The sequence below is a fragment of the Lygodium microphyllum genome, chromosome 3, assembly GCF_053477565.2.
Source record: "Lygodium microphyllum isolate KBCC chromosome 3, Lygodium_microphyllum_v1.1.10, whole genome shotgun sequence".
NCBI lineage: Eukaryota > Viridiplantae > Streptophyta > Polypodiopsida > Schizaeales > Lygodiaceae > Lygodium > Lygodium microphyllum.
The window spans coordinates 105,072,027-105,084,601 of NC_141137.1; the positions used below are offsets into that span (position 1 = coordinate 105,072,027).

Here is a 12,575-nt window from a genome sequence, read left to right on the forward strand (position 1 = left end):
ATTTTGGATCTACATCCAATAATCAAGAGCTTCACTTGAAGATAGAATTCTATGGCATTAAACATACGTTTATTGACTCACTACCTAGGCACATAGATAACATGAGGAACGTTGTAACCCAATTCGAGGGAATATATGCTAAAATTCCAAAGAATGATGTTATAGCAATGCTCATAGCTAGTTTAGCTAAGGAGTTTGCTTCAATTAAAGGCACATTGAGGAATATGCAAGTAATTACCACAAAACATTACATCATTGCTTTACAAAGAAGGAGCTCAAACATCATGCTGACACCGAACAAATAGTAGATATAGTTTTCTACTCCAAGAAACCACAAACAAAGGATAGAGGCAACAAAGTTACTTGTACCATCAAATGAGGTGGATGAATATAGGGATGTATCTCCATTGCTAGGAGAGGTGGAGATGAATTAGGAATGGCCTTTTGGGAGTGCATAAAACGTGTACAAGAGTGTATTGAAAGGGCACCATGGCTAATGCAAATTTCAATTTATGTTCTGATAAAATCTATCTTGTTTTCACTTATGGCTCTCTTCCACATTGATCTTGATTAGCTATGAACAAGTCTCCTTTGTGGCCAAGCAATCTTGTTTTGCTCATTGTTCATTTTGCCTTAAAGATTAACTAGGTGCTCCATGCCTAGTCTCCTCTTGGTGCTACACACCTACATTTGGCGCTTCATGCCAAACTTTGAAGCACCATTGTTGTTCTCTTGGTGATTTGCATTGAAGCTCAAAGCACTTCCCTATAAATGAAGCAATTTAAATATTTTTTCAATATGATTATAGGGTGTATTTGAAATTAAACAAGGAATGTTGTTCAAATTTTAGTTTTCAAGTAGGAAAATTCGGACTTTGCACATCACATCCCCAAGGAGAACAGGGTCTATGTATGATTTCCATAATTGGGACAACAATCTAACTTTTATAGCTTACATTGTGGTTGTTTAAAAACATAAACCTCTAATATTGCTATACATATATTTGTAGTTCATTGTGAAAAGTATGGGGGTACATACTTATTCAGCATGGCATGATGTTAAAGATGATGTGGGTGATACATTCTATTGGTTCAAACTCATGAGTTTGGATAATGTTATGTGTAGCTAAAGGGCACCATGGCTAATACAAATTTCAATTTATGTTCTAATAAAATCTCTCACGTTTTAACTTATGGCTCTCTTCCACATTGATCATGATTAACTATGAACAAGTCTCCTTTGTGGGCAAGCAATCTTATTTTGCTCACGATTCATTTTGACTTAAAGACTAATGCTAAATATGTGTTTTCTAACCTCAAAGGTATGGTGAGATTGTGCTCTTTCAATAGAAAGAAAGGAAAAAATGGTACTTGAATTGAAAATAGTAAGTTCATAAATATTTGTATAGGATACAACTTAGGTGCTAAGACTTGTATTGATAAGAATCATAGTTGATCATACAATGACCTAGACTCTTTCAATCACCATTCCAATTAGATTGTTTACTAACCTACTTGATTCTTAGAAGGTATTTCTGAAGTGGTGTCAAATTGATAGTTATGATCAATCGCTCTATTTTTTTTGTGAGTAATTCAATTAGTTCATACATAGTCTATCAAATTATGGTTCAATTTCTTCAACAATCACAATGTGAGCTACCATGCATCTTATTGACAAGAAGGGCTTCAAAGGAGTTTATATGCTTGACATCCTTTTTGCTCGAGCGTACACATGTCAACTACAAGTAAAAAATGCATGGTTCTAAATGGATTTTAGATTGGTATGAGAAATTAATGAATGGACGAATACGCACACTAACATCTGAATCTACAAGTTCACATCCCCACAAGCTTTTACAAACAACAAACTTGCATACAACAACATAGTATTTGAATCCACACATGCCATGTGTGTTGGTCCAAAGAGACAAGAGAAAGATTGTTAAAGCTTTCACACTGAATGAACACACACACACACACACACACACACAGAGAAAACAACTGCAAATGAATGCATATCTCGAACACCATTCACAATCTACTTAAAGCCCATCAACCGTGTGAATTAGGGTGACTAAGTGTGTAAAGTTTTGGAAAAGGGGTTGGCACAACGATTGAAAAGAATCTTATGCTAAAGCTATAAGGCCAAAATGCTGGCACTCATGTCTTACAAGGCGCTCTTCACACATACAAAGGATTAAGTGCTATTCACACACGAGGACATAATTTTTGATTTTCTGCAGATGTACATATGAACGCAGATGGATATATGAACCCATTATTTAGTTGTGTGTTATTCGGAGGACATCGAAGTGGGTTGTTTAGAGCTAGCAGAAAGGACTTCTTTCTTTCTTGTATGCCAGAGGCAGGGCAGGGCAGGACAGAGTAGCAGCAAAGGCAGGGCATTCTGTGTCAGCGCAGTCTCTTATATTTGCTGGAGGTGGCGTGCCGGCGTGAGATTCTCTCCGAGACAGGACGGAGTGTGCCTCACTCTTCTCGGGCTTAATTGCGCCCTCTCACAGCAGGTGTCGCCTAGTAAGTAATTCGGAATCCTGTGCTTGTGTTGCTGTATCTTGACCTAATCTGAGTGTACTGCCTCCAATCCATAGTGTCATTTTGTCTCTACAACTTGCGTTATATGATTGCTGGTAATTTCCTTTTCTCTCCTTCCAGCAGCAACGGTTGATTCATATGCTATCTCTGAGAGTGAGAGAGAGAGAGAGAGAGAGAGAGAGAGAGAGAGAGAGAGAGAGAGAGAGAGAGAGAGAGAGAGAGAGAGAGAGAGAGAGAGAGAGAGAGAGAGAGTCTGTGTGTGCGCACGTGTGCGTGTTTGTTGTGTGTGTGTGTGGGTTTGGGGGGGGGGGGGAGATGTTTTGGTGGTTGAGATAATACATCATCAGCAGTTTATGCAGACAAGCTAAGCCTTAGAGCGTTAAAGAGCACCATTCAAGAGCTTTCAGATTAAAAGTCAATTAGAAGTAGCACATTGCAAACATGAAGGTGACCTATGCTGCCCTGTTTTGAGCTGTTTTGAAGGTCTGCCCTCGTCTTTGAGGGCATGACATGAGATTCTTTTCTCTTGGTTGCAGGATCTGCTCTATTTCTGCACCTTTTTGGATTTATGGGCTAGCCCGGCGGGAGCCCTTTCATGGGAGGAATCGATGAGAATGGCCCACCGCCTGTAAAGCGTCTGAAGCTTTCTTCTAACCTTTCATTTGAAGAAGAGAAACCACTTCCAAGTGCAAGTGCTTCTCCTTTTTCGATGGCCAGAACTTTGCCGGGGCCAGATGACACAACAATGGTTGGTCCAAATGGTCTTATCAAGAGGGTGGAGCTTATTAGAATAATAACACAGTCGCTTTATTCACTGGGTTATAAGAAAGCAGCAGCCCTTCTTGAGGAAGAGTCTGGGATCCCACTTCAGTCTGCGGTGGTTACAAACTTCAGGCAGCAGATACTTGATGGAAAATGGGATGAAAGTGTTGCTACTCTCAGGAACATGGGACTCTTGGATCAACATAGCTTCAAGGCTGCAGCCTCACTTATTTTGCAACAGAAATTTTTTGAACTTCTGAGCAAAGGTGACACCTTAACAGCGTTGAAGACATTGAGGTCAGAGATCTCACCTTTGCAGATAAAGAAGGAAACATTGCACAAGCTTGCTTCCTGTATAGTTTGCCCATCTAGGGTTGAATTGCTTTCAAACACAAAAGGCAGAACTGGTATTAGTCCTAGGTTGCAGCTACTTGAAGATCTTCAAGGGTTTCTGCCACCATCAATCATGATTCCTGAGAGAAGGTTGGAGCATCTTATAGAGCAGGCATTGGATGTACAAAAGAAGGCATGCATTTTTCATAATTCTGTGGATCAGCCATTATCTTTGTATGTGGATCACAGATGCGACCGGGATCAAATCCCATCTCAGACTCTGCAGGTTCATTTCTATCTGGGCAACTTTGTTTTGGAAAATTGGATTTGTTTTATTATAACTCTTCATTTTATGATTGCTTTAACAATAAGCTGGACGAAGAATCATGGGAACAGACCACAGCATCTTGATTCAAATTTTGTTGTTGTCTTTATGTATTGTATACTCTTCAAGCCTGGGAACACACGATCTGCATCTTGATTCAAATGTCTTTACTGTTTTTATGGATTGTGCCCCCTTCATTTTAGCAATAGGTCATCCTTCATACTTGGAATTGAGGGGAGTGTCAACAATGGCTAATCTGTCATGGGGCATGCATGGCTAACTGTTATTTTGTCCATGGGACTGGTCAACATGATTTTTAGAGCATTGTTCAGCGCCTCAATCAAGATCAAATGGATGAATTCGAAGTGTAAACAAATCTTTGTAAGCTAGTTGGGTAATGCTGATGTTGTGGTCTTTAGTGTCTCAATCAAGATTGAATGACTCAAGCCCTAAAGAGAGAACTATGAAGTTGAGGGGCAGTGCTTTGTCCATACAGCTCCTTAGTGTTAGCGGATATGTTAGCTCATGTGTGAGTCTGTGCATGCAGAGTTTGGACACATTATTTAGGATATTTTAGGCATTTTTTGTGGTCTTCATTTTGGTCATATTTAGCATTTATTGCTGGCTGACCTGATCATATTGAGGACATATTTTTGTCTTATATATTTAGGCTCCTCCTCCTCACTTGGTCACTCATCTACCATTACACGTGTGGAGACTCCATGGAGATAGGAGCTAGTGTTGGTGTCCATGCAACGAGTGACTCACTGTTGTATGCAACTTGCTCGTGTTGGATATATGGATTCCATTTCTTGAGCACGCATTTGAGTTCTCATCTCTACTGCGTTCTTCAGTGTTTATTCTTTCCCTTTCTCTTTTGTCTTGTGTTTCAGCAGTTTATTACAGCAGACGTTTATGCTTCATTGCTGCTCCACTTTTGACATGGTATCAGATTTCAGGTTTTGTCCTCCTGTTGTGATTTCTTTGTTGATTTCAAGGCTGTTTTGACCATTGCTGATCAGGTAATTGTTGCTCCAACCAGGCGATTTATTTTTTCTGCGTTTTTGTCGACATCAGCATCTGTATAGCTTGCGTCAGCCCCTCTCCTGCCTGCGTGTTAGTTTCAGCTTGCGTTTTGATGTTTCTGCATCTCCTCTTGGTTGGGCGACTGCATTATCAGGCGGTTTTTGTTGTTTCAGGCAGTTTTTGGCTGATTTTTTGACTGTTTGCAGCAGATTTCTTCGTGTTTTGGTTAGATTTTGGTAAATATTGCATGTGAATGCTCATTTTTTGCAGTTTGTGCTTGTGGTCTGGCTGTGTTTGCTCTCCAAATATCTTCTTTTCTCTACTTCTCTTCTAAATCCTCTCTTGATGCCTCCTCCGTGCACATCCAATGTGATGATAAGTTACATGGACCTGATTATCTTACACAGAGTGCTATGATGAAGGCTTGGTTTATACATAAGCGGTTATGGTATGTGGTTTGTGGAGCTATTGAACGTCCTCAACGGCCTTCTCTTGTTCCAATTGATTTTGATGAAGATAACCACGAGGAAGCAATGCTTACATGGGTTTCAGATGATGCTGGTGCTTACTCGGCCTTGCTTCAGTGTATTTTCAAAGAAGTCCTACCTGTGATTATCTCTTACAGAACATCTTCTGAAGTATGGACGAAGTTGCAATTGATGTATGTGGCACCTTCCACTATGAGGGCAATTACTCTTTATGGACAACTCCAATAAATTCTGTTCAAGGCCAAAGATACTATCCAATCTTTTCTACTTTGTGTAACCCGAATCGAGGATCAGCTTCGGTAAATGCAGTTTGACCTTTCAAAGGCTCATCTTATTGGACTCGTATTTTCCAAACTCCCTTTGGTGTTTGATGGAGTGGTGAATGCTTTGAGGGCATAGACATCATCAACTCCTATTAGTTTTACATGTACGACCTCAATGTTGTTTGAGCATGAGGCATCATTGCGGTTATGGGGGAGGCTTTCGTTAGGTTCTAGTGAGGCTCTTGCAACTTTAGAGAGGGGTTTGAAGAAGTTGAAGACCTAGTCTTACCATTGTGGAAAGAAAGTTCATTTACGGAAAGACTGCAACGAGTTAGCGGTTTCCAGGAAGAAGAAGGAGAAGAAGACGAAGTGAGATGTGGATTCCTTTGACGAGTCATCATCTGCCTCAAACTCACACTATGATCCTTCGACCAAGGAGAAGCCCAAGGCGCGGAAAGGATCAGCTTTTCTGGATCATGGGAAGGGATTGATGGCTCTTCCTCATTGCTTTCTAGTGGTGGTGATGACGGCATTCCTCACGACTCTCTAGTGCCAAAGAGGGAGTGGGAGAGGGTGGTGAGATGGGGTAGCCACACCTCATCTATCATTGAAGTCTAGCAGGTTTAAATTATGGAGCTAGGATTGACATTAAGGTTCATGATGGGCTATTTATTTGACAGAGAGTCGGCTTGGCTCCTAGACTTGAGCTCATATCAGGGGACACTTTGGCGGTCTGGTCAAGGGCTGGGAATCCATGGTCATGTATGTTCCATAGGCATTTTTGATAGGTTGGTCATGTATGCTACTGAGAGATAGTGGGACAAACATAGAGATATGCTATGGTTTTCTCTATTTTCAAGTGCTACTACAATCGACCTTAACATTAGGTTTTTTCTGAGGCACCTTGGTGGTGGCTTAATCACACACTGCTTGGGTATCTATGGTTTTACTTGGTGGTTTTATGTTGTATGATTTATGATTCATTCTCATTGTACCATTGTATTGTATCAGAGTACACCGACTTGATCATATCGAGGACATATTTTTGTCCTATATATTCAGGCTCCTCCTCATGTAGTTACTCATCTGTCATCACATATGTGGAGACTCCGTGGAGAGATGAGGTAGTGTTGGTGCCCACGCAGCCAGTGACTCACTGTTGTATACGACTATCTCGTATTGGATATATGGATTCCATTTTCCGAGCATATATTTGAGTTCTCATCTGTATTGTGTTCTTCAATGTTTTTTATTTCCCTTTCTCTTTTGTATTGTGTTTTAGCAGTTTATTATAGTAGATATTTACACTTCGATTTCTGCTCCACTTTTGATACTTAGAGGATACTTTGCAATGCATAGAGATGATCTCTTCATGGAGATGTTTTTACAAGTGGTCAAAGAGTACAAATGAATTAAAAATATATGCAGCTTTGGAGAGACATGATCTTTTAAGAGTTTGAAGTCATAGTATGTTATTGGGGGTGGCAATTTTTAATTCTTATCACATGAAGGTTCTTGGCTACTTTTCTCTATATAAAATAGACCCACTATCTTAACTTTTTATTGGTGTGTCTTGCAAGTCTTCACCATTTTATGGAGATTATTTATAAATGATCAAGGGGTGCGGATGCTTTAGAAATGTGTGCAGTTTAGGAGAGGCATGATCTTTTGAGACTTTGCAATCATAGCATGCTATGGGGGGTGGCAATTTTTAATTTTCGTGACATGAAAGTTCCTAGCTACTATACTGCTTATAAAATAGATTCACTTTCTCAACATTAATTGGTGTATTTTGTAAGTCCTCACATGAAAGTAACAACAAGTACACTAATGCTACTGCATGTCCTCGCAATATACAATTGTTAAAATGGAAGTCATTGTAGCGGTAAACAACCAGTCACAATTGTACAAATCCATAGCTATCAAAGTGATACACATTGAATAAGTAAATAACTGAGTATATTTGCAAGAATATAAGTATTTACTATAGTCCACATTGATCACGGAAGTTTCGAAGCTCATTGTTTTTAAGAGACAAAAGGGTACATCAACAAACCTAGTAGCCTCATTTAGACAATGCATAGTACTTACAAAAGCATCCATCTCTTGTCTCAAAGTTGACCAAAGAAAGTGCTAATTGCTCCTCGATAGCATTGATATTGGAATGCCTTGGTACCATAGACCACAACTTCTTTTAAGATCAAAGATCGCCATGCATTTTTAAAAACCATTCCATTTAGCTGCCAATAAGCATAGTATGTGTGCTTTACTTGCCAGAAGTCCAAAAACATTCTAATCCCATTTTGCAAAGTGGCAACCTTCTAATCCCATTTTTCAGCAAAGTGACGACCTTCTAATTCCATTTTTCAGCACTATCTAGCTTATTAAATTAAGGCTTAGAATATTAATTTTGAAAATTAATTTAGTAATTATTTTAGTTTCCAAAAAATAATGTCACCAACCAATAATTGAATTGGCTAAGCCATTTGTCTCCTAAGTATCCTTGAGCAATTGTTGATCCCTAGACTTACATTAATTAATTAATTAATACCTTGTCTTTAATGTCACCATTGACACTAGTGGCCAATAAATTGGTCTAGGCCAAAATCTAACATCAGGCACTATGTAGTATTTGATAAGCATACTTTATTATAACTTTTGCCTTTGACACCAACTAATATCTGGGATTGTGGATTCCATGTTGTGAAATAATTAACTCGTAGCTCACATAAGGTAACCATGAAACATTTTACCCTTGAAATGTTGCGTTTCACCTTTGGGCAAGTCCTAAGAAAAATACCAAGTGAAACGGTTGAATAATACATATGAGATGGTTTTCTTTATAAACAATGAGTTACAACTTAGATATTTATACCATGTAAATCCTTTCATATCAACAAATGATATATAATCTACATATAGTGTATCCAAAAATCTTGGAAAAATAAGAAAAATATAAATATTTTTTTTACTTAAAAAATCATGTTTTAGTCAGTTGTTTCACTCGTGGTGATTTGTGTTTCAGCGAAACGTTTCAAGTGTTTTGGGCATTTCGCGTTTTAGTACAAGCGAAATGCGTTTCGTGGTTACCATGATCTCACATGTGCAAGTCACATTAGTACATTTGATTAACTTTTAATCAAATGCTAAGCAAAGCAATAAAATTTCATGTCCTCATGATAGATCCACTCCCACATTAATTATATGCTCATTCTCAAAGCCTATATCTATGATCAATAGAATAGGTGTATCAAAACAATCAACCAACATATTCAAAAGTCCTCAATACAAGTCCATTATTGGAGTTGGCAATATCATGAACACAAAGGCTTTGACAAGATGTAATGAAGTGCTGAACAATGGTAGATGTCATAGTATCATTGCTCTATCATGTGGGCATCAAAAGGTTATATTTTGTGCAAATGTGCATTTGCCAACACTACAAATGGAGGCAATATCCCTAAGTGTATTCCAAACAGCATAAGAATGGACCTATGAGTGAAGATTCTTGAAACCGGCTTTTGGAAATAATCTAGAGGGTAATGATCATAACCTAATGTTTGCTTTTTAACATCCATTCCATCTACCCCTTTCTGCATAACACCCTTTTTAAACTTTCAATTCAATGGCCATCCAATTTCACCCAGATGCTTTCCATCTTTGAAGAAAATCATGGATGAAAGGAGGCAAGCTATCTATTAAGAGAAAAACTAGGCCCCACAATCGGTAACTAACTAGCTAGGCCCCACAATAGGTAACAAACTAGGCCCATAATGTAGGCACCTAGGACAACCTCAAATGCCCAAAAAGAAATGCAAATATGCACATGAAATAAGTTGGCAAATAAACAAAAGACTCATTGAAGAGGAGAGCTAGCATGCACATGGAATAAATCAGTAAATAAACAAAAGATTCATTGATTAGAAGAGCTAGAATACTCTAACATGGTAGAGAGACATGATAGGTCCCAAATATTGGCGCTCCTTTTGGTACTTCTTTAACATTGTTCAAAGTTTGCACAGATCACAAGTGACTTGCTATCACAAACTAGCACCCTCTTAATGCTAGTGATTTTCACGTGCCTTGCTCTTGAATCAACCTAGGCTTATCTCTTGTGTGGTGTTCTTAGTTGCTGTCACCAACCTTGACCAAAGGTGTGACAAATCTACCCATTCATACTCTAACAAGTGTAATGCGTAAGAATATATATTGTCCCTAATCTAATGATCTGTAAAAGTGACATTTTAGATGCAAAGCTGGTCCTATACTATTGTACATTGCAAGCAATGCATAAAACACACATATTAGTTCGAAACTGATCGAGTCTGCTGTATGGAGGCTTAGTCCTACTCATGCATCAATTCCAGTGCTTAGCTCTCACCTTTGTATACCCCATCGGTTGTCAAACTATGTAAATTCATAGTTGGATTTCAAATTTCCATTGTTGCCACAACAAACTAGCATTCAATTCATGTCTGAAAACAAAGGGCAATTACTTCAATTCCTATAATATGCATTCCATTAGGTATTGCCTTGCATTTCCCTAATCTTCGGATTTCTCATGTATTTCCTACGATAGGATAGTTGTATTTAAGCCATTTCATGTAGCACAATTGATCCGTACGTGCACAATTGTCATGAGGACATGTATTTTTGAAACCTCACTTTCATGTGGATTAATTTTTAATCACATGATTAAGTAAAGGCTGCACATGTAAGGTGCAACTAGGGTTAGAGTAAATTTATGAGCTCGGGACCCAAGAAAATCACGGGATGTCAAAGGCAAAAGTTGCTATAAGTTATGTTGCACAGGTACTTAGAGATGTGGCATTTAATGGTACCTAATGCCGATCTAATGGTCAAAGGTGCACAGAGAGACTCGAGAATGGAAGATGCCTAGCCAATTTAATTATTGGCCAGTCAGATTATTTTTCTAGGCATTGAAATAATTATTAGATAAATTTTGAGTAATTAAAGGCTGAAAATCAATATTTAATGATGGATAATGTTGGAAAAACCATTTGGGAAGGCTGCCACTTGGCAAACTTGCCCACATAGGTTGGTAAAAGGCTAAAGAAGAGGAAAAACGAGATCATTCTTGTTGCAGTAAATGTGGGAGAGTTGTGAGCAGCCATGACCAGCCTATTTTCAGCCATTGCAGCTAGCCACGAGTGAGTTTTGAGGAGGCAATTGCAGATTCGGACCCTCCATAGCTAGGCGATTTGCATTCATGTACAAGGTGATAGCTGATTTGGATGTCTCAGTTGTAGGCAACAACATTTAATGCTGTTGTGGTAGGGCAGCAGCTGCATTTGACTGATTTTCAGTCATTCTTCACGACAAAACTCTGAATTGTCTCTCTTTATAGCTTTCTCTCTCATCTCCCAGCCATTTCATAGACTTGCTCCGAAGATCTCAGCATTTGGATCCTTGGAGGCTAAGAAATTGCAAATTTCTCTGCTGTAAACCCTAATTTACAGCAAAAATTAGGGTTTAGCAGTAGCCTCAGGAAGTGTGCCAGAAATTGAAAGCTCCAAGTCATGGATTTTTCAGGGCTGAAGGTGAATTTCAGCTCAATTTGGGTGGAGGACTAGCCAACCATTGAATTTTGGGCATTTCCATCGTATATGAAGTGGGCAAAGGCCAATTAAGTGCTCGAATTAAGGGGCAAATCAGATTGAAGACTTGCTGGTCACTTTGGACAGCAAGGGGAGTTTGGATTAAGGGGATCGGGAGAATCTCATTGTAAATCAACTTCTTCTTCAATAAAGCTAAAGAAATACCGAAAGGGGCACCGATTTTGGGGCCAATCGGGTATGCATTGTCCAAGATCAGTAGGTAAATTTGTACTTTCAGATTTGCATTTATTATTTGCTGCTGTAATTAAGCTGTAATTAGGGATTTACCACCCATTTACAAAAGAAAGGCTGCTTTCAACAATGACCTTGTCATCTTTCACGTTTGGCCTTCAAGGCAATGAAGAGTGTTTAAAAACACACATAAACACATGAACACTCTAGACTGCCAAACCTTGAAAATTATAGCCAACATTTGAGCCCAATTTCACGGAGCATTTGCCTAGACAATTGTCTTGCATAGTTTCCATGCAATCCCATAGTGTTTCTTTTATAGATAGAGAGATTTCTTGTGATGAAATTGTGAGACCGTCACTTTCTTCGTGACAAAGTTGTTTAGAAAATGTAGTGGGTTTGAGTTCTCAAAGTAGAAGAGAGATCCTTATCCCGAAGTATTGTAATAACTTGTTCTTTTGATATCTAGATAAAAAACAAGGGTATACATATTATCAGCTCATGTTCCATAGCTGAAGCATGTAATTTTTGTAGCAAAGAGAAGAACAACTCTCTCTAAACTTGGGCTGCAAATAAAGGTGAATCATTAAGCCCATTTCTCATTTTGGTAGCTTAATTCCCTCTTGAAACTTTGCAAGTGACTTTGATTGCATGTAGTTAAGATTCAACATGTCTTACAAAATGACCAATGTATGTTTCTCCATAACCAAACATATTGTTGTAATTGCATGTATTCTCAATGTATAATTGTCTATATGTGTTTCCAAGTAATTGAGCACTTTGTTGTTGCTCCACGTACTGGCAATGTATAAAAAGTTTGTCCATGGTTCCAAGTACTAGTCTACTAAGACAAAAGGGCAAGGTCTATCCATGGTTCTAAGTAACAGTCTACTAAGACAAAAGGGTACAAAAAATCCAATAGCTTCATTTAGTATCTATCTCTTGTCTCAAAGTTGGCCAAAAAAAGTCTGAATTGCTTTCTCATAGCATTAGTATGTTGATGTTTTGCAACTGTA

The 12,575-nt window shown here is 38.6% G+C and overlaps 1 protein-coding gene across 3 annotated transcripts in view; it reads left to right on the top strand.

Annotated features, from left to right (window-relative positions):
• Positions 1 to 2,265: 2,265 nt before the first annotated feature.
• LOC148038705 (WD repeat-containing protein 26 homolog) overlaps positions 2,266 to 12,575 on the top strand; it is a 45,619-nt gene continuing 35,309 nt past the window's right edge. The window contains exons 1-3 of one of the 3 annotated variants that reach the window (XM_087674449.1): positions 2,266 to 2,534; positions 2,903 to 2,999; positions 3,089 to 3,933. In XM_087674449.1, the coding sequence (XP_087530575.1) occupies positions 3,148 to 3,933 (786 nt within the window). In that variant the 5' untranslated portion in view covers positions 2,266 to 2,534; positions 2,903 to 2,999; positions 3,089 to 3,147. The remainder of the gene's footprint in view (positions 2,535 to 2,902; positions 3,000 to 3,088; positions 3,934 to 12,575) is intronic. The other 2 variants (XM_087674450.1, XM_087674444.1) reach the window with 2 other exon arrangements.